The sequence below is a fragment of the Petaurus breviceps genome, unplaced genomic scaffold (assembly GCF_028583685.1).
Source record: "Petaurus breviceps papuanus isolate PSGF00001 unplaced genomic scaffold, PetGlider_PUasm1.0 556, whole genome shotgun sequence".
Taxonomy (NCBI): Eukaryota; Metazoa; Chordata; class Mammalia; order Diprotodontia; family Petauridae; genus Petaurus; species Petaurus breviceps.
Window position 1 is genome coordinate 4,425,824 of NW_027186374.1, and position 22,227 is coordinate 4,448,050.

A 22,227-nucleotide genomic window follows, 5' to 3' on the forward strand; every position below is an offset into this window, starting at 1 on the left:
TACCTGGCTTGGAAACCAGAGGACTTCGGGGTGTCTGGAAGAAGAGAGAGGTTATAATTAATTCTGCTTGGCCCCACAGGGCACTAGGACCCCAAGGCAGGAGTTACAAGGGGAGCAGATTTGGGCTCAACAAAATGAAAAACTTCCTGACAAGCAGAGCCATCCAGCAAGGATCCAGGCTGACTCTTGAATTTCCCTTCACCCAATGGCCTCTCATTGAAGAGTATGTAGAAGAGATTCCGGTATGGGTCAAGGGGTTGGACTGACCAGCCATGACTGTCCCTAGCAATGAGAAGATTCTGTGATTTAGGGCACATGCTGACTTTATCCCCATGGCTGCCATCTTTGAACTCTGAGCCATTATAAAGTAAAGCAGGAAGTGAACCAGGGCCACCAAGAAATCCATTTCCCCCAGTTCTCCAGATCAGGAGAGTCCCTTGAGGCCAGGTACTGGCTCTGACTGGCTTTGTATATCACCAGGGATGTGGGGGAAACTGGTTCTACTCTCCAGGAGCTTACACTGTAATTGGGAGGCAAGACTAGTTAGAGACAAAATCTAGGATCCTAGACTGTTGGGAAGTTGGGAAAGGGCTGTCTTTGGAATCCAAAAAAGGAGGTCAGTGTTGGCTAGAGCCTTTGGGAAAGGATTAATGGAAGATACCCTTGAACTGGGCCCTGAGGGGAGGGAGGGATTTGGAGAGGCAGGAGAAGGGTACCTCAGGTGGAGAAGTGAGGCCCATGGGGCAGTCTTCAGTACCATTCAGAGGCCAATGATAATGCCTTTACATTAAGCCTTAACATTTTCAAGGCAGTTTTATGTAAATTCTCCCACTGAAATATCGGAGATCTTAAAAGAACCAGGGGGCAGCCTCTGGTGTACTAGGGAGATCCTCTTTGGAGGATATGCCCACACATTTGCACATGACCAATGCAGTAATGGTTGCTTGCCTATGTTACAAGTTTTTTGTATTTTTTCTTGTTTTCCCAGTATAGAAGAGGGTGGGAATGGCAAGGAAAGATAATAGATGGAAAAAAAAAACCCCACCAACAGAGCCATGGATAGGAAGGCCACAGACACAGGGGCATCAGCTCTGCACTCACCCACACTATGAGATCAAAGAGCTCCTCCATCCTCAGGACATCCTTGGAGGTGGGCAGTACTCTTTATGGATGAGGGAAGCAAGCTTTGGAAAGCATCGTATTTAAGTTACTGGGCTAACAAACGAGTGAGCTGCGATCTCAGAGGCCACCTTCCTAGTTCAGCCAATACCAGGAGAGTCCCTTCTGTGGAATCTCAAGGAGTGGCCACCCAGCCTTTGCTGCCTCACCTCTGCTGAGGGGAAACCAAAGGCTCCGGAGGCAGCCTATTCCACTCGGGGTCAGCATCAATTGTCAGCAAGTGTCCCTGGCTTGAAGACTCAGACCCTGCCCTGGTGACCCTGGGTTTGCCTCTCATGAGAATGGTAGCCAGGGAGGACAGGATGGGGAAGAATAATGATCCCAAGCGGAATAGATGCTCACAGAGAGAAGGAAAATGGCCGTCCATGCCCACAGCTCCACACCCAGCTCCACTCCATACCCTTTGGGCCTGAGGAAGACGTCGCCCCCTTACTGCAGAATGAATGTGAGAGGAAGCAGCTTTTTTTTTTTCTTATAAGGGAGGGGAACAGACAGAGGGAGATTGTTTTAAATACTTGACATAGACAATTCCTAGCCAGATTTCTGACCAAATATTAGAACTCACACCTACTGGAAGCCAGCCCCACGATGCCAATGGGAGGGATTCCTTCCCTTCGGCATTTCGGGATTCTGCTCCCTTAATAGGCTCCCTTAATGAGGCTGCTGACGAGAACTCTCAAAGCCACACCATATGTGGCCTGGTGGGAGAAACAGGAGATAATGACTCTGGAAAAGAGAAGTCTTAGGGCAGAAGGGACTGCTAACTTCAAATGTCTGAAAGGCCACCTTTGGGGAGGGGGATGAGACGTTCTGCTTTTCCCCAAAGATATCCAGGACCAGTAAGGGCTGGAAGTTAGAAGGAGGCAGATTTCAACCCCTTAGAACTTGCTCACAATTTGAACTGACCCACAATGGAACGGGCCATCTATGGGGAGCAGGGAGCTCCCTGTCCTAAAAGCTGGATGATCCCTAGTTGAGGAGCTCACAGAGGGGTGTTTTGTTCAAGCCCAGACGGACGGGGTGCCCTGCGTGAGCTCCCATCTCCAAGATGCCCTGATCTCGTGCTGTCTCTCGGGCTCAAAGTGGGAACCTCGGGGGGACTTAGAATGGGGAGGCCGCCTCTGGAGGCCAGCCTGGGGACAGGGCTTGGTGTTCTGCCGCTGTACTAGGAGGCAGCTGTGGCTGGTGCTACCGCTGCTGTAGACCAATGACTCAAAGTCCGATTTCTTGCTGCTCCTCCCTATACAAGGCCTCCAGAAGCCTCCTCACAGCTACCCTTGTATCCCCTGCAGACCCAGGCACCTCTCACTCCTCTCCTTTCCCTTCCTCTCCTCCCCATTCAGATGCTTTTCTCCCTACTTGACAGAAACTGCACCTTCCACGGTTACCAGGAACTTCTCACTAAATGAACTTGCTCAGACCTCCTCCTTGACCCCTTAGTTTCTGGCCCTGGAGGTTTCTCCTCTCTGGGTTTTGGGGGGCCTCATCTCTTCACCTTCACCCAAGGTATTCAGATGGAAACAGCGTTGAAGTCTAACGAGACAGAGCCCTAACGGGGCTGTGCGGTACAAAAGGTTCCCAGCAGCCAAATAAGGCAACATTGCCGGGGTCTGGCCAATGGCATGGGGCAGGAACCTGGCCAGTGGCAGGGGGGCAGGCTTCCCTCAGCACTGGGTCCGGGGGGGGGGGGGGCGGAGCGGAGGGCAGGGGGGGATAAAGGAGGAAGGATGAGGCCTCATACCCTTCTGCTTTCAGAAAGGCTGACTCTGGCTAGTCAGAAAAGCTGGGTCTCAGGAGGTGGGGAAGCAGATTTGCCCCTGGGAGGAACAGGCCACATCGGGGTCCATTTGTAAAGCCCAGTGAGCCCCAGAGCTTGGGCTCCTAATGTTACCCCCTCCACGCAGGCCCGCAGGGAGCAAGCCTCTTCTATCACCCTTTCCTCCCTTATTTCCAGCTCCTCTATACCCAAGGTCTGGCTCTGACAATCCTCTTCTTAAGAATCTGTCCCTCCTAGAAGAGGCTGACTCTGTTTCTCCATCTGCTACTTTCTGCTACTCAGCCAAGGCTTCCCTGCTCTCCCTGTTATCGCTGGTTTTCTCAGACCTTGGCAGCTCCTGACCCCTGGCTGAGCCCTCCTGCATACTCCCTCCTTCCTGGGCTTTCATGACACTGTTCTGGGGGAGCCTCTTCCTCCCTCTCAGACCCATTTCTTTCCATCCTCATATATCTCCATCAGATCCCATGAATGCACTAGGCAAACCTTCTAAGAATACAAGCCCTTCTCATGCCCTCTCTCCCCTGAGCTCCAGGCCAGATCTCCCAACCACTTGGCCATCTCCACTGGGATGTGCCATGGGGCACCTCCAACTCATTACTCCCAAGAGTGCAGGATCTTTCCCTTTGAATCTTCTCTGACTCTGGCCCAGCCCCTCCCCTTCACCACCTTGGAGTCATGCCCTCACTTTCAGGCAGCCAGGTGCCCAGCCCTTCCTGACTGGCACCCACCAGGGGCCAGATCCTCATCGCCTCTCGCCTGGACTCCTTCGATGGCCCCCAATTTAGGTCCTTGTACCCAGCCTCCCTCCATTGACTAGCTGCCCAGTGACATCCCTAAAATGCAGGTCTGGCTACATCCCTGCCCTGCTCAAAAGACTCCAATGATCCCCCACTGCTTGTAGGGGACAAAACTGGGCTGCTCTCTGTACACGGCATTCCATGATGGTACACTGACTGAACACCCCCTCCCCCCATGCCCAAAATGCCCTCCGGCCTCACTTCTGTTCCCTGGAAGCCCTAGTTCCCTTCAGAACTCAGCTCAGGGGCCACCTCCTCTGGGAGGCTGTAATAAGAATGTAAATTTTAAAGATCTTCCCTGCCCCTAGGCTAATGTGCACCTGAAGCCTGGGGTGGGAGGCTTGTTTTTCAGTAGATACTTCTTGATTGGCCAGTGAGTCAATAAGGTTGTTACATTCTCTGAGCCAGGAGAAGGCTATATAAGCCCTGATGTGTAGCTTTGTTTTGGGACTCACTTTGAGAAGTGTTCTGTGATTTGATCTGAATTCTGGGAAGCCGTTGTTGAGAGTCCCCCGGCTTTGAAAAACCCAGATGTTGACTGGGTATGGATGTAATGGCTGGACAGTTTGGAAAGCTGTCTACTTGATCTGTTAATGTCTTGATAATTCTGTCTGTATATTTTGAAGTTTGGGGTGCTGACCTTTTTCCCCTTAAAGAGGTAAAGGATATATGTCTGACTGATTAAAGTAAGTTTGTTTAACCCATTTTGAGTTGCTTTCCTTTAACAAAGCAGATCCAAGAACCTGTATGGGCAGCAAACCCTGAGGACGCGCTTGGGGTGCTTGCTGCTACAGAGGCCTTCCCTGATTACCCCATTTGTGTGAACAGGCTGTTTCTCCCCCACTCCCCAATACCTGGCACAGTGCAGGGGAGATAATGGGAATGGAATAAGTGCTCATTGAATGAATATGGATGGGGATGGAGACTAATGGGAAGCAGGCAGAGTTACGATTGTTCCTTGGAAAAAAATGGATCATTGCCCCTCACCATAGGGCACACCTCCTAACCCTGATGGGCTGACTCAGTGGAGAAGGAGGAGGGGAATGACAGGGAGGAGGGGGTGCAGGGGAGGGGGAGGATCCATTAATTCATTCAACAAACCTTGCTCTATGAAGCAGGGACTGCACTAGCAAGGGAGAGATCCCAAGGGAGATCCCCCGGCCTCAGGGACTAAAGTAAGGGCAGGACTCTAGCACAGTCAGAATATGATCACAGTCCTGAGTGGTACCAAGGGCTTGGCTCCACCTGGAGGGCGAGTGTCAGGGAAGGCTTCCCAGAGGAGCTCCTTCTGCAGCTAGACCTTGAAGGGTGGGTCTAATGCAGCTTAGAGTATTCTGGGGCAGAGCCTAGCAGAAGCAGAGGCAAGGGAGGGAAAATCCCAGGGTGTGCCTGGGACATGAGGCACAGGGTCCCCAGCATATATGTGTGTGCATGTGTGTGTGTGTGCGCACTTGCACCCAATCAGAGGGGTAAGGCTGGAAGTGCAAGCTGGGGCCTCATCAGGAAGGGAGGCCAGGGCAGCGCTGAGACTGGATTCTGTGGGCAATAAGGGACTGCTGGCATCTGGGGAGGGACGTCTGGTCAGGGAGCTGTTGTGACAGTTCAGACAGGACACAATTGTAGGCTCACAAAGAACACTGGCAAACATGGCAGAAGCAAGGTCAATGCCGGAGGGGCGGCAGGGGAGCAGGCCCACCTATGCCCTGTGGCCGCAGGGGGGGCACGGACGCCCTATGACTGTGGGGGGGCTGGCCCAACCATTCTGGACAAGCATGATGAGGTGTGCCAAAACACCCATGACCCCACGACTGGGCAGAGACCCCAAGGAAGTCAAAGATGAAGAGGAAAGTGCTCTATAGTCTAGAGAACAAATCCTTTTATGAAGGGGAATCGTTCTGTGAAGTCTGGATTCCATCAAAGGGCTGCACTTGAGGACCCAGAGGATCACATGTGGCCTCAAGGCTGCAGGTTCCTTGCCCCTGTAAGTTAGACCATTATAAGCAGTGCATTTTGTGGCAGTAAAGTGGGTGCCTACTAACAGTGGGGGTGGCTGACCAAACTGGTAGGCGGAAGTCAGAGAGCACTACTGGACTGTAAGAAATGATAAATATGAGAATCTCTGAAATTGGAAGCTTTGTATGAAATGATACACAGTGAAAGAAGCAGAACCAAAACAGTAATACATACAATGACTAGCAACCATGTAAATGAAACAGTGGTAAAAGGAAGGCCAAGTGTGAAAGCAACGGTAACCAACTCCCCAAAGAGACAGACCAAAGCCAGCGGAGGCCTGGGCCTCCCTCCTCCCAGCAGAGGCGGGCAGGCACCAGTGCAGAACGCTGCGTGCTGTTGGCTGAGGGCGCTGTGTGGGTGCTTCTAATTAGCTCTTTCTTTGATACAAGGCAAGGCTCAGCTCAATTCCAGCAGTGCTCCCAGAAATTACTGTGATGTAGAAACAAGAGGCATCAATAAAACTTTTTTTTTTTTTAAGAAAAATGTCAAAAAAAATCAACAGCAGCTCCAAACTATCCCTTACTTGGGATACAATAGAGGTTGAGAAAAAAAAAAAGCCAAGGAAATGTGAGTAAAGAGATGGCCGGGGCGTGAGACAGAACAAGACGGCATTCTGGACGAAAGGCTGAATCCTGCTTACTGGGCACAAGAAAGCAAACACGAGGGTTCCTTGAAGTACAATGGAGTCTCCACAGTGGGGAAGGGCTACCTCTCTTCCACCTTAGAAAAGACTTTCTGGCTCTGGAGAAAACAGAAGAAAAGGCAGCAGGGGAGTGACAGAGGACGGCAGCCCAGCGCTGGGCCGTCCCCGTTCTCTCCCAGGCCTGAGGCCCGAGTCTTCACTCCTAACAGTAGACACACTCCTGCTCTAGCTGGTTACTCCAGAGCAGAAGGTAATGGTTGGGTTTATTTAATCACTTTATTTTAGGGGAAAAAACCCTCTTTGGAACCATTTGTTAAACAACAACAAAAATCTCTGGCCAGCCACACAAAAGCATTTTGTGGGCTACTCTGTGGTCCACCTGGTCAGATTTCTCCGCCCTCCCTCTGCTCTGTCCTAGCCCTGAGTCAGGGCCAATCTTGGCAGGGAAGCAACCCGGTCAAAGGAAGTGACACCCTGCCAGGGGACACAGTATCATATTTTACAGTGTCCGCCTGTTTAACCCTTCACACATCGAAGGAGGGTAGGAAAGATGCCTTAACTGGGTCGACACAGTTCTGCCCGTACAGACGCCCTCAGTCTGTTCAACTGGGAACAGATCAAGCAGTGAGCAATGAAAGAGAGGAGAGCTAAGCTGGAGACAGACTGAGAAGTCAGATTAGTGCTGTCAGGGAAAAACAAAATCAAACCCCCCACCTCAAATCCCATTCCATTCTTTCTCTAGGAATCCAAACAGCTAGCTCTCCCTCGGCTGACAGCAGATTCTTTTTCCAGTTAGAAAACCCCTGCAAGCTAGAGGCAAACCTCCCCCTGAGGCTCCTGAGCATTTATGGAGGACAAAGAGAAGGGGGCTACAGTACAGGGAGAGCTCTTTTACAGTAGCTGGAAGGTGTTAAGGCCAACGTCTCATCGAAGGTCAGTGATGGTGACTGCCCGGTCCACAACGGTCACGTGACTGCAGGTCTACAAGGGAAGAAAGCACAAGCCTCAAAATCCTGGGAAGCAGCAGGCCCAGGCATCTGTCGTAGGCACAAAGACACAGCTCAGGTCCAGGCACCTCAGAACCAGAGGCTGCTCTGGGCCCTGAGCTTCCCCCAGGGGCCCAGGCCCTGCAGGAGGAAGGAGAGCTGAAGATGGGCTTCCCAGTCCTTCTGGGGAGCTCCTTGACACGCGCTGGTTTTAGAATGGCTCTATGCCCATGTGGCAGGGAAGCTTTCTCAGGAAGGCCCCCCAAAGCCATCCTGTCTGTCAAGCTGGGAAATCCCAGCTGTCTCAAAGGGCTCGAGCACCATGTGCACCCAGCCTGGCCCCTGAGCCAGTCTAGTGGAGGAGCTTGGTGATTCAGGGACCGGCCCAGAGTTGCTTCTACCAGCCAGGGGAAGGGGGCTGCAGATGCAGCTTGTCGCCCTGTGCTCTCCCTCCTCACTGAGCCTCAGCCCCACTTCACTCAGCTCCTGTACTCACACAGAACAGAGGAGGATCCTTGCAATGTGGATGAAATCCCTTTTGGCGACAGGAAGAAATCTCCTCCAGTCCATGGTCCGTCAGCCTAAAGAATCCTGTTCTGAAATGAGACAAGAGGGTCACATGACATACTCCACCATCTCCTCACTCCCCAGCTCTGGTTCCAGTCTATATCCATTTGGCTCACTCCTGGCAAAATGGGGCAAAGCCAGAGCCATAGGGCCCCTCGTTCCCCTACCCAAACTGACCCTCCTTGGAGCAGCTGAGTCAAGGGCAAACTCTGTGGGAAGAAAGGATGATGGGGTACCCAGGATGCTCTGGGGGGTGTCTTTGTTTCTCTTCCAGCCCCTTTTCTGGCTTTCCTTTGGCTAAGCCTCCAAACTGTTGTCTATTAAATGACCTCTGGGGGGTGTGAAGCTAGGAAACCCTCCCTAAAGGGGCTTTGTTATGGCACCTCAATGTTCATGGACAGAGCTAACAGACGTGCCACAAGATGGAACCTACTGGCAGTCCAGGGGGATAGTGGGCCCCTTCAGATCCTGGAGCCCCATCCCATTTACTCACTCCTGAAACTTGGGGGAGCAGACAATGGCAATCGACTCTGGTAGCATCATCTGATATGAGCAGTGTGTATGCAGGTCCACACTGGAGAGGAAAGCTGTCTGCGTGGGGTGAGTCTGTGAGCAGAGAGACAAAGGCAGACAAAGACCGGTGGGCCAGGGCTCCCCAGGAGAGCCATACTGGTCACTGAGGGTGGCCAAATACGGCTCTTGGCGACTGCCTAAGATACATGCCTCCTTCGAAAGTGGACCGTCCCTTTTACAGACATACTCTGACAAATGAGCCTTTTACAAAATGAGCCTTTTCTCTAAAGTGTATAAGCCATAGGAAGAGATAGAAAAAGCCTCAAAGCCGAAAGAAGCTTCTTTCAGAGAAGAGATGTCCTGGGAACCTCACAAGCTCCCTGACCTGGGCTCTACAGCAAATGAAGATCTGGCCACCTGAGTGGACAAGCCAGGTTCCAGTGGCTGGACACCTTGATTTAGAGGCCTAGAAGGAAATGGAGGAGCTCCCTCATCAATGGATGAGGGCAAAGGCCAAAGATCTAGAACACTAGAGAGAGGGGAATGAAGCTCAGGCTGGCCTAGACAGGGGTGGGGTCGGCAATGTCCTTCTGGAGAAAGTGCCTAAAAGTTATTCCTGAGTCCCAGGCAGAAGGGCACTATGAGGAAGGGTTCTGCTGGCAGGGGCTCACTTCAAGTCTGTGGTTAAAAGGAGTTACCTCATCGAGAGTTTCCTGCCATTTTTTCTGCTCAGTACTGAAAGTGCATCACTGTCCTTGTGACTGTGGTGAGCGTGAGCGAGGGGTGGGGGGGAAGGAGAGAGGAGGCAAGGGTGAAAGCTTCAAGCCTTGGGAGGTCCACGTTTGGAGGAGCGATTTCAGCTGGGCCCTGAGTGCCAAAATCAGGACAAAGGGGACTCTTGTTTAGGGGGAAGTCGAACTCGATGGTTTCGAGGTCACTCCTTCTACCTCAGAGATTCTGGGTGTCATTAAGAACCAATCACGTCAAGAAGAAACAGTGGGGAGCCCCTTCAGGGAAGGTTTCTGGATGAGAAGGTAGGAAAGGCTTTTGGCCACTGGTGAACACTAAGCCAGCCTGTGATCAGGAGGGAAGAGAAAGAGACTTAGGTTCCAAGATCATGTAAAGAAGGGCCCCACTTTCTTCTTTCAGTCTTTGTTACAAGACAAGGCTCCATGTGCAGGGGAAATGAGCAATAATGATGATGTGAAGAGAGATCACAGCTCACATGGATGCGGTGCCCAGACTGTGCCAGTACCAGCCAGAGGGTTTCACAATCACTCTCTCACAGCAGCCCTGGGAGGCAGGTGCTTCTATTGTCTCCATTTTACAGATGGGGGAACCGAGGCAGAAAGAGGCCAAGTGACTTGCCCAGGATCACCCAGTGAGTGAGAATCTGAGGTCAAATTGGAACTCAGGTCTTCCAAACTCCAGGCCTGGCAACAACTAGATGCCCAATAAAGGCAGTATGAGACAAAGGCAAGCAATGCACAGCCTTTTAAAAGGAAAAAGAGAATGCTCTCAGCCTCATTCCAGACTTTCCTCAAGCACAACGTGCAGCTGGACAGAAAACCCAGAGGGATGAAGGAGGGGCCCTGGAGGCCTGGGTCCTCCTCGGACATCACTTCAGATCCCTGTCTAGGCCTTCCCTGGCCAAGCCTCCAAAGTGCCATGAACACAGTCTTTTAAGAGAAGATCACCCCCCCCGGGGTGCAGGGAGCCCAGATATTCCCAGGCAGAGAAAGCTAGCATGCGCTAAGGGAAGGAGGAGGGTTTTGTAAGAGGGATGTTTCAGCCCATGAGCCTCTGAGCTGGGAGGGGGATGGGAGGACCTTTGGCTCACCTCTGCTGGACAATGGGATGCATGAGAAGGAGCAGTCTCATACAGGAGGAAGGCCAGGATTCAAACCCAGAGTGCACCTTGAGCTGAGTCAGCACAGATGGCAGAAAGATGGACAGACACGAGGGCATCAGAAATGTCCTCAAATCAGAAAAAGGTGAGGATGGGCCCAGGGAAGCAGATGAGAGGCAGCTGGGACTTCAGAAAGGGCACCTGGGCTGGATGAAGAGGCTGGCACAGAAGGTGGGCTCCCAGGGGGAGGGTGCTTCTTTCTGGGGAGCCTGGGTGTGTCCCCAAGGACACCGTGGCTGGTCCCAGCTCCCACCTGCCCACCTTGAGTGGTGACAGGAAGGCCATATCAGAGATTACCTCTGTGTAGCAGCCAGCTGTGGGCAGCCACGGGAGGTTTCTGAGCATATGGTCAGTTTTGTAATCCTCTTAAGGGTCATCTGGCAGCAGGATGCCAACCAATGAGAGGAAGGGAGAGCCTGAAGGGAAGAGGCTACTGCAGAAGCCTGGGTAAGGATTAAGAAAAGCCTGCTCTGCCAGAAGGGCAGCCATGGGCCTGGAAAGAAAGGGCCACATGCAAGAAACATGGAAGTGCAGCATCAAAAGCATCTGAGGAGGGTGCTCAAAGATCCAGATGATGTCAAGTCTGGCTGGCAGAAGAGTGGCGTGTCCAGAGGAATCGGGTAGTGAGAGGGCAGGTGACCCAGGGAGTTCCACTTGAGGCCACAAATCTGAGATGCCAGCAGGACATGGGGATGGTGGTGGGTGGCGAGAATGGAGAGAGACCAAGAACAGATGTAAAAATCTAAGCATCATTAATAAGGATGGACAATTCAAACCCAGAAACTGATGAGATCACAATGGGGGAGAATGATATGAGCAAAGGAGAGGGCGGCCAAGGGCAGAAGCCAGGCAGTGGTCCCACAGGAGGGGCAAAGGAACCCATGTGGCGCTGGCTGCAATCTGTGCCAGGAGAGTGATGGAGAATCACCACAAGTTCCTAAGGCGTGAGGCTGCCCCTCCCCCAGACACCCTGAATTTCTTGGTGTGTACCAGTATGTGCACATCCCTGAGAGCTGTGCACAATCCCCTCAGAAGCCAGGAAGCCTTCATTCTTTGTTCCCCGATGACCACAGGAGGTGCCTTGATGCATGCCTGATGACTGACTTGCCCATATTTCTAGAGCAGGATGGGATCTGAACCCAGGTCTCTGCAGCCTCCAATTCCAGTGCTCTGTCCATGGTACCACACAGCACACAGAGGAGGGAGCAGAGGGGACAGACTACTGGAATGGAGGAAGGGAGGCCATGGGAAGGAGGCTGGAGGCCCATGAGATAGGAGAAGCAAGACACTGTTTGGGATGATAAGGGGCTGGGACAGCCTTGGGGGAAGGAGCTACATGTGAACCCGGAAGATCAGGGAGGCGGCATCCCAAAACGCCACCTCGTAACGGCCCCGCTGGGGAGCACAGAGAAGCTGCATCGTGGTGCCAGGACCATCAAGTGGGGGCTCCCCGCTCCGAGGTGACGCGCTTCTTAGTGCCCTTCAACGGCCCCACTGCCTCCCTCCCAGGGAGAGAGGGACTGCAGCACTTCAGCAAGCCCCAGCAGCAGGCAGCAGAGCCCGGGCCGAGGAAGCCCGCACGCCCCGCACATCGGCAAGCAAGCCTGGCACGCCTGCCACGGGGCAGGGCAGCGAGGCTGTGGGCGGCACTCACATGTATCCAGCCCAGGGTGATGAGGCCCTGCTGGTCCTGGATGAGGAACAACTCCTCCTCGTTCTCCGTGTTGCAGTAATCAGGCCCTGAGCTCTGCTTGGGGATGAGGACGTGGGTGATGGTAAATTCATTCTTCATCTGTCAGAGGGGATGGAAGAAGAAATGATTAGGATCATCTGAGAGGCGAGCTGGGCAGAGCCGGAGGCCCATCTCCATTTGTCTCCCTCGGTGTCCCAGCACAGGCCCTGGGGTCCAGGCAAACCAGCCAGCCCCTAGACTGTTAAAGCCAGACAAGATCGTGTGACCTGGAGTTAACATTTTTGGTGTCCTGGACCTCTCTGGATTCCTTCTCAGAAAAATGTTCTTAACATACAACGGAATACATTGGATTACAAAAGGAACCAAATATACGGAAATACAGCTATGAAGACATTCTTAAAAAACAAGTTCATGGACTCCAGGTTAAGAGCCTCTGCTCCAGTTTAATCCCCCAGTTCACAGCTGGGAAAACTGAGGGGCAGAGAAGGAAGACCTTCTCGCACATGGTGCCCACCCCCCAACCTGCCTTGGGTGCCCACATCTTTACGCTGTACCCCCCTGGTGCAAGACATTACCCTTGTACAGTACCCAAAGAAGCAATGCACACACACATTCTCTGGGCATTCTTTAAACATGGCACTGCATTCTAGGCCATGGGCACCTGGTAAAGGTCTGCAATGACTTCGCATTTAGGAAAGTCCTGGAGATGCAAAGTCCCTTAGGAATGAGCATGCTGGGCTAGATGGCTGTGATCATGGTAGGAGAGTATATTTAAAATAAGGAAATGTGGACAACAGCCACATCTAGGGGCACCCATTTCTAACAGCTTCTGAATGAAAGTGAGCCTGAGAGGGAAAAGCGTGAAGGCAGGGAGGCCTCTCCAAACAGGAAGCGGTGGCCTCCAGAGGAGGGAGGCTCCCCATTGCTGCAGGTCTGGAAGCAGAGGCTGGGGACCCTCACAGTCAGAAGATCTCTGGTCAGGCACAGGGTGGATTAGGTGACCTCTGAGGTCCCTTCTCATCATTCTGGGGCCACCACTGAGGGGAGTCCTGGGAGTTTACTTTACCAGCTTCCCACAGAGGATCCCACACGTCTCCACACCACGGACAGTGTTGGCATCAGCCAACTGGAGAAACTGCGGGCAGAGCATCTGGGGTACCACCATATGGCGAAGTCCATCTATTGTAGGCACTGAAAAGGGTAAGAGGGGGAAGGTCAGAGGCGACAACCTAGGATATTCTGAGGGATGTGCTGTCTGGGCTGTATTACCAAAGCCCCAAGCTGGGATCTGTCTTACAAAAGCAAGGGTTACTCAAAGGGCAGGCTAGCTACTGGAACCTCTTCCTTCTACTCCTTGACCACGGGCTCCAAGATGACAGAGACTGAAAGCCAAGGTCCCTTTTATCACTCGCTATCAACAAAGGGTTTAGCTACTTATATCGATGGGAAAAGAGGTCAGCTGCCCAGCATCTCCCAATACAAAGCAGGTTGGCCTCATTTTGCTGAAAAGCCACGTTCTTATTTACTTTTCTTTTCCATTACTGTTGAGATTAGTGAAAGGGACTGCCCCCCCAGCATGACCCTGTGGCAGCACACGCTGACTTTGGTGGACACCTCTCTCCTGATTTAGTTACTTTGGGGAGTTCCATGCAAGTTAGACCACGTAGGGGCCCACATCAGACAGTGCATCAAGGCTGAAGCCATTCCAGAGGCGGGGGCTGTGTTAATTTAAATTCAAGTTTCCCAGACTTGCCAAGCCTCAGGCTCTGAAGAGAATTTCCCAGGGGAGTCAGTTCCAGAGGGATCTGGGTAATGGAAGTATTGCTGGGGGTGGGGGAGTGAGGATGGCTGCTCAAGGAAATGTCTTCCATGAGCTTTGGCTTTTACTTGGTTCTGATCCATCTGCTACTTTATAATCACTCTGCCCATTTCTGATTTACAGATGGTTAAAAGGGTCCATGGTACCAGTTTGCCTTGTTTCTCTTTTGTACCTTGGAACCCCAAAGAACAAAACGCTGCACTCAAAATTATGGAAGATAAGAGATGCTGCAGCCCTTACACATCACACCACGAGGGAGCCTGGGCCCCTAGAGGCTGCCTGCAAGAGCTCCAAATCTGCCTCCCCTGCCCCCTCTGGCTCCCTCGGAGGCTTCCTCCGGGGCCTAGCAGGTTCATACTGCCTGTCTGCATGCAAACTCTCAGCCCCAGACCCACTTTCATCCCTCGTTCAGCACTTGCTACCGCTTCTCGCCTACAAGTTCTGTTGCTGGGACTAGACTGTAAGCTCCTCAAGGGGAGGGACTGTCTGCCTTCTTGGCATCTCCAGTGCCCAGCACGAGGCCTTGTGCCCAGAAGGTACGGCAGGTATCTGTAGAGGAAGTGATGTAGTGAAAAGAGTGCTGGATCAGGACCTCAGGAAGATCTGCGTGTGAATCTGGCCTCAGACACTTAACTGTCTATGTGACCCTGGGCAAGTCACCTGACCCCTCACAGCCTTAGTTTCCTCATCGGTAAAACAGGGATAATAACAGCAACCCCCCCCCCCCCCGGCCAGGGCGATCTGAGGACCAGAGATGTCATTTGTCAAGAGCTCTGCATCTAGTCAAGTTCGATACAAATGCTCGTGGGAAGCCCCTCCCCGCTTCCACCCTCACTCACTGGCTGTGTGGCCCTGAGCACCTAACTTAGGGTCTCTGAACCTTAGCTTTCTCATCTGAAAAATGGAGAAAATAATAGTTATGGCAAGTACTTCATAGCACTGAAAGGTGGAAAACATCTTATCCTCCGTAAAGCAGCCATTCCTACAAGATTAAACTCAGAGCCAGCTGGCCATTAGTCTGAAAAAGTCCCAAAAGGGGAGTCCAAAGCCAAGGCGGAAAAGAGAAATCTTGCTGTTCCTTGCATTTCCTCCATAAACATCTGAATTTCTGTAAAATTCAAATGAACAGAAGTTCACTAAATGAATGTATGAGCAACAGCTCCAAACGCAGTCTGAAGTCTGACTGATGGACAGCAGTGGGGAGGGTAGGGGGTGTTTGTGGGGTGGGGTTGAGTGGGGGCTTTCCTGAGCATTTTTCTGCAATTTCTTATGCAATACTTCCTTAACTGGGGCTCCAAGACACCTGACTGGGTCTGTTTCCATGAGATTTCCTTAAATGAGAGCTTGGAGGAAGGTTTCCATCAGATCCCAGCTTCCATGCAATGGCACACCTGTGATTTCTGTCTGTTGTTTTCTGCACCTTCTCAGGCAGCTGTTCCCGTAACCACCATGCAACAAGGAGAATCAGTGAGGCCAGCATTGGAAGGTCAAAAAATGGAAGGAGGCTGGGAGTTGTTTTCCTGATCTAAATGCCCAGAATGTTTACTTTGCCTGAGGCCCTTAGGAATCAAAAGTGTTTTCAGGAGGAAAACAATTCCTTGGCTTCACCAAAAAATAAAATCAAATCAGTTGGGTGCTAGGAGGGAGCCTAGGAGGTACAGAATTTGCTTTGAAAGTATGATGGATGGGGCAGCCAGGTAGCACAGTGAGTAAGAGCACCGGCCCCAGAGTCAGGATGACCTGGGATCGAATCCAGGCTCAGACACTTAGCACCCACCCAGAAACACCTGGCCGTGTAACCGTGAGTAAGTTACTTAACCCCAATTGCTTAGGGGCGGCCAGGTGGCTCAGTAGTAAGAGCACCAGCCCCAGAGTCAGGATGACCTGGGATCGAATCCAGGCTCTGATACTTAGCACCACACCCAGAAATGACTGGCTGTGTAACCTTGAGCAGGTTACTTAACCCCAATTGCTTAAAAAAAAAAAAAGTATGATGGATATAGTGAAAAAAAACCTAAAATCCCTCCATAACCCTTATGTTACTGCCCAACAGTGTTGGCTCTCATGCCAAGAATGCTGAGCTGAGATTAGCCAGAGAAACAACTGGGTTCCCCACCAGCCACGTGGCCTAGAGCAAAGGCCCCATTTTCCAATGCCTCTGCAGCCACAATGACTAGTGTGTAGTACAAGAGGGGCAGTGACGAGTCGCTGGAATTTTTCAAGTGGTTTCTGTAACCAACCTTGTTTGCCAGTGGCACTGGGGACATTTTTAACTCAGCCTCTCTTGTGGGAGCTTCTCTGGTGACACACCCCCAGGCTCTACCACAAAAGTCAGGGACAGAAACAACAAAGATACTCACTATGTTCTGGGCTGCTCAGAGCTCCAGGCTTCAAGGACCTGTCCACCACCGGGGGCTTGGCCAGCCCGGACCCAGGGCTCGGGAGGCCAGGAGCTGCAGGAAATATGTCTGTCGGGGGTCTCTCTACACCAGGCACCAGAGGACCACCCGGAATCTCAGGACCTGCATCTGGCTTCCCAAACTCCTGCACTATCCGAAGCCGCTCCTTCTCCAGTTCCTGACGACGGATCATTTCTTCAAAGGCATGAAACTGTTCCTGTTCTGCCTGCTGCTGCTTCTGCTGGGCTACCCTTTGTCGTTCCTCTTCCAGCTGCTGCTGGATGGCCAAGTTTCGAGCAAACTCCTCTGTTTCCTTCTTCTGCAAGGAAAGAAAGTGATGTGAGCTCACAGTGCGTGCAGCAAGGCAGGATGACTCCCAACAGAAACACGCGACTGCAGCTAGAGGGGCCTCCTCACCGGGCCTTCACCCACCCCTGCCTCCTCACCGGGCCTTCACCCACCTCTGCCTCCTCACCGGGCCTTCACCCACCCCTGCCTCCTCACCGGGCCTTCACCCACCCCTGCCTTCTCACTGGGCTCTTCCCACTACTGGACTGCCAACAGGACGTTCCTAAAGCATGTTTCTGACCACGTCACCCCCTTCTCAATGAGGTTCCACGGCTCCCTGTGATCTCCAGCGTGAACCAGAAAGCTCTTCTGGGGGCACTGAAGGCTCCTCACAATTTGGCTCCGGCCCTGCCAAGGCTCTCCTCCCCTCGTCTGATCCATGCTTTAGCCTCGCTGTTCCCTGCCCGCTATGCCCCATTTCTCCTCTCTGCACCTTTGCCTTGGGGGGGTGGGTCTCCCAGGCCTTCCTCTGGGATACACCCTCTGTGTGCATCTTTCGTGTGTTCCCACTGGAAGGGAAGGGGCTGCCTGTGCCTTTCTCAGCGTCTCTAGTGCTTCACACAGGGGTGGACACCTGCCAGAGCTTCCTAACAGCTGCACCCTCCCATGTTTGGGCTCAAGGGGTCCATCACATTGTTGGTCCCCTGGGGGCAGCCCTCCCCTTTGCCAGTCCAAGGCTCACTGCACAGTTCTGAGGACGCCATCCCTCTGTTTTCCTGAATTCCTACTGTGTGTCTTGTGGCTTTTTATTCCCTATTTCAGCATTTTGCTGTCTACACACACCTTGGAGATAGGTAGCCCAAATATTCCTGGCCTCTTTTTTCCAATCAAGGGACGAGACTCAGAGAGGCGATTGCCCCCCCAGTGCCCAGACAAGCACTGGAATACCAACACAATCTCCAAGAGCCCAATGCCTTTTCCGTAACATAGAGGGCATCGCAGAGAGAGCACCAGACTTTGAATCAGGAAGCCCGGGGCTCAAATCCAGCTTTAGGTAGTTACTGGTTGTATGACTCTAGGCAAGGTACTATCCTCTGCCTGCCTCAGTTTCCTTATGTATAAAATGGAAATAATGGGAGCACCTACCTGCCAGGATTGCTGTGGAGCTCAAAGGACACAACAGAGGGAAGGGGTTTGGGAACCTTAACGTGCTACAGAGCTGTGGGAGCTATTAGGATGCTCTCTCTGGGCAGGGGGAGGCAGCCAGCCAGGCTAGTCTGTCATCCCCAGAAACCAGCACAAGCTCTCCTAGGACACACTGACCTTTCTGCCATTGTATTCCACATATTCTTTGGTGTATCTCTTCAACAGCTCCTTCTTCAACTCCTCCGCTTTGGGAAACGCGATCTCTTTTAGTTTCTGGGACACAACAAAGAGACGGGCTGTTACGGGGCATCCTGCACAGCGTCAACAAAGAACTGAAGGCTGCAGAAATGACTAAGACTCCAAAACAAGGATCAGACAGGCCTCCTGGGCTCCTTTGGGAACCTCAGATCTTATCATGATTCTAATCAGTCCTTTTTTTCTTTCTAAACTCTTTGCTATGAGGGATGGCTATTGAGGGGAGGAAGAGGGACACAGGGAAAAGCTAGGTGATGAAGAAACAAAAGACAGCAGCATGGATAACACAAACAAAAGTGTGGCTTGGTCCTGGCTGGCTACGGCAGGACAACCCACCAAGGCGGGTCCTGCTCTGCCGAAGCCAGGCGGGAGCCTTTCACAGGGAGGGCAGAGCTGGGGGCTCGGCATGAGTGAGTGGACTCACCTTCACAGTTTCTTTCTTTTCAGGGATGATGGCTGTCTTGTAGTCTCTGTGCTTCGGTAGCTTCTCAAGGAAAAGCCTAAGAGAGAACGGAGCAGACTGATTACACCTCCAGGAAGAAGGCACAAGGACCCAGACCTGATGTGCCTCCAGTCTCCGTGGGTCCAGCATGGGTGATCAGCATTGGCACTGGTGGGCTATAGCAGGGCCATGCAAGCAGGCAGCAGGCAAAGGGCCACCTCAGCAGGGCCTCCCCGCCAAAGGGCTCTCCTTAGGGCCAGGAAGGGTGAGCAAGGAGGCACAGCCACCAGCCCAGGCCTGTGAGATGGTCCTGGGAAACCCAGGTCAGCTTCACACAAGCAAGCCAACACCTGCTCTGGAGAAGCCAGACTCAAGCCTGTCCAGTTGTACTTTTGCCTCTGAGCAAAAGGTTTCTGAGCTACACAGAAATGCGTTTCTGAATGGGAGCACTGATTGGTGGGAGGGTTTTTTTCAGGAAGCATTTCTGTGATCAGGGGTGCTGGCTGGACTCTGCTGCAGCAGGGGCCTTCCATGAGCTCTGTGCTCCTTTGGGGGCATCTGCTCCCTGTCCAGTTCCCACCTAGGGCCCAAGCCTGCAGGCTGGAGGGGCATTAAGCATAAAGTTGTCTTGTGCTCTTCAAAGCAAGCTTCTCCTTCTTGAGAAACAAGAGGCCGGAGACGAAAATGAAACCGTCCCTCCTTTCAGCTCTGCTCCCAGCATCAGAAGTGATCATGCCAGACTGACGCTGAAATGTTCAGTGAGGGCCTCAATTCTGCTGCAGGTGGAAATCTGCCTCTAGCAGGTAACAGACACGCTAGAGCACCTCGCAATGGGGATGTTTTAATAGGACTGAATCCAGACCAACAAGCAAAGGCCAAAACAAATAGCTGGAACACGAAGTGCCGTGGCCCCGACATCCCAGAGCCAGTGTGGGCTGGGCCGGCGGCCGGCCTTCCCTGCAGCCTCAGAGGCAGAGGCAGCAGAGAGATGGGGCGGGAGGAGATGATCCAGTCTGGGGCCAGCAGAGCAGGCAAGGAGCCGAGGCAGAGAGCTGGGCCCGCCTGCCAGCCTGGGTGCCCCTGGCCGCTGGCCCGCTTCTGCTGCTGCCTGGTCCCTGCCCTCAAAGAGCTCACGATCGAATGGGAAGACATAGCTACGTACGTACAAGATACATACACAGGACATGGGAGATACTCGCTAGACCCAGGGTCAGAAAGACCTGAATGCTGATGGGGTCTCAGACACTGACTATCTCTGTCACGATCTCCATCTGCCTCATTTGCCTCATCAGTAAAACGGGGATAAGAATAGGCCCTGCTGCCCAGAGCTCTTGTGGGGCGAGGGCACTGCCCACTGCTCCCTGCCCTTCAGGTCTCTCCTTGCTTCTGATTGGAGAGGGCAGGCATCAGAGAGCTCCTTCCACATCCTCCATTTAATAATAATAGTAACAATTTAATAATAATGATGATGAAGATGGTGATAGTTACATAGTGCCTACTATGTGTCAAGCCTATACAATTATCTCATTTGGCCCTTACAACAATCCTGGAAGTGTAATTATTATCCCCATTTCACAGATGAGGAAACTGATGCAAACAGAAGTTAAGTGAATTGCCCAAGGTCACACAGCTAGTATGTGTGTGAGGCCGTATTTGAACTCAGCTCTTCCAGACGCCAAGCTTGGAACTCTAACCACTATACCACCTATCCAACTGTCCCAAGGCAGACACCTCATCACTTTATACTTGGCTGCTCCCCTGTCTCTAGAAACTCATCATCCTAAAGGATGAAATAATTTCTGAAACTCCCATGTCCCTTCCTCTGACTGTAGGGGGTGGAAGATGGACATCAGAGAGCTCCTCCCAAATCCTCTATTTAAGAAGGGGAGGGCCAGGCTAGACACCCTACCATTTCTCTCCTGAACGTGGGATTTCCTCACACCCTTGTGCTGGGTACTACCCCTCCCCCACCCTCTTTTTGGGGTTCTTCCCTGTCAGATGGGAGCCCCATAAGAGCAGGGCTTCCTTCCTGTGTCTGAGGCCTACTCAGCATTTTCACTTTCTCCTAGTGACCTCAACAGAATGGCTAACATATGACACTGATAAAAACCACCAGTGGAGGCCCCCAAAAGGGAATGAGTGGCTAGGTGGAGGTGGGGTGCTTGACTTGGAATCCCGTGCTCTGTGGGGGAGTATCCTACTGAACTGTACTCCAAAATCCCATCAATCCTCCAGGAAGCTCTCTGGGAGTCTGGTACCTGAGAATGAGCTCCCTCCCCTCTGGCTGGAGTGCCTCCTGGAGCCTCTAGGAAGGGCTAGATTCTTCTACCATCTACCGAGAGTACCGTCCATCCGCCCTACCAGACCACCCCTTCACCCACCAGGAGTTGTGCACAATGCCAGCAACTGGGATAGATACAAAGACAACATGACAGTCTCTGTTCTCAAGGACTGTAACATCTAACCAGGGCAGATTAATCTACTGCAAATGAGACTAGAAGCTCAGGGAATTGTAAAGTGCTCTGAGGCTGGCCAAGGAAGAAATCTATCCTTTCAGACTTGGGGAAGCAGGGAAGGCTCCCGGGATCTGACTGGGCCTTAGAGGACAAGGAGGACATCATGAAGCCAAAACAGAAGGAGGGAAGTCCTGGGGGAGGGAAGAGTGTGAGCAAAGGGCTGGAGGTGACAAAATGCAGGCTGTGTTCAGAGAAGAGCAAGTGGCAAAGGTGCAGGAAGCGATGCGAGATAGGGCTGCATAGGCAAGCCAGAGTCAGAGGGCGAAGGGCCTTGAACGCCAGCCTTAGGAGCCTGGTCTTCATCTAGTCAGCAAATGGGCCCTCCTGAAGGCATCTGGGTCATGGAGACCAATATGGTGGCAGGAGGATGAATCAGAGGGGAAGAAGGCTGTAGGCATGTAAGGGTGGGTAATAAGGCCTGGTGGGAGTGGGGCTGGGGAGGCAGGGGTAGGGGCAGGAGCTCCTGTGTGGGCAGACACTGACTGACCCTAGAGGGACAATGGAAGGCCTTTGAGGCATCTCAGCGAGGTCACTGGGAAGGCAGGGACATGCCCTCGACACTCTGGGATCTCCCAGCATGCTCAGTGTCACTCCTTCACTGCAGCAGGCACCCAGCAAGCCCAAGAGATGGAGGTTGCCCACTCCCAGGGTCTGCCAATGCTGTGGATGGACATTAGGGCTTGTCTGCTTAATCCCCATCTGAACAAGCCTTGAGATTATTTCAATTCCACTTCAAACAGTCCCTAGGACAGGTATGCAAATAAGTGCCTACTGTGCACAAAGCAGTCCAGCTGTCTGAGATCATATCCTGTCTTAGACTTGCTCTCTGTGTGTGACCGTGGACAACTCACCTCCCATCCCTGGGCCACAGTTCCCTCATCTGTAAAATGAGGGGTTACTTCAGATGGCCTCTGATGTCCCTTCTACCTCCAGGTCTGTGACCCTGCCAGGTGAAGATCCTGGAGGATCTGTGATTTCTCAGGGCAGAAGTGTGATAGGACAGAGATGAATCAGGGAGCCCCCTCCCCTAACAGAACACAAGCCTTCTCCCACTGAAGGGATGCTCTTTGAGAGTTGTGGCTGAAAATGTGATCAGCTCAGAGCCGACACAGCCAGGAAGCCTGAATTTAGCAAGGATGCCTGGCCTAAAGCCACACAGCCCATCTATGCCTGGGCCCAGACCTCAAGGGCTGACGGCCAGAGTCTCTGCTGTAAGAACCTTGGAGAAGCCAAGCCCTACGAACCCAGATTGGGACCTTGCCCCTGCCTTTTAAGGAGCTGAGGG

At 52.5% G+C, this 22,227-nt stretch overlaps 1 protein-coding gene across 1 annotated transcript in view; it reads right to left on the minus strand.

Annotated features, from left to right (window-relative positions):
• Positions 1-5,609: 5,609 nt before the first annotated feature.
• STAMBP (STAM binding protein) overlaps positions 5,610-22,227 on the minus strand; it is a 30,110-nt gene continuing 13,492 nt past the window's right edge. The window contains exons 3-10 of the mRNA XM_069102809.1: positions 18,409-18,484; positions 17,907-18,002; positions 16,257-16,614; positions 13,144-13,268; positions 12,039-12,176; positions 8,456-8,568; positions 7,892-7,991; positions 5,610-7,390 (exon numbers count right to left, since the gene is read on the minus strand). Coding sequence (XP_068958910.1) covers positions 7,334-7,390; positions 7,892-7,991; positions 8,456-8,568; positions 12,039-12,176; positions 13,144-13,268; positions 16,257-16,614; positions 17,907-18,002; positions 18,409-18,484 — 1,063 coding nt within the window. The 3' untranslated portion in view covers positions 5,610-7,333. The remainder of the gene's footprint in view (positions 7,391-7,891; positions 7,992-8,455; positions 8,569-12,038; positions 12,177-13,143; positions 13,269-16,256; positions 16,615-17,906; positions 18,003-18,408; positions 18,485-22,227) is intronic.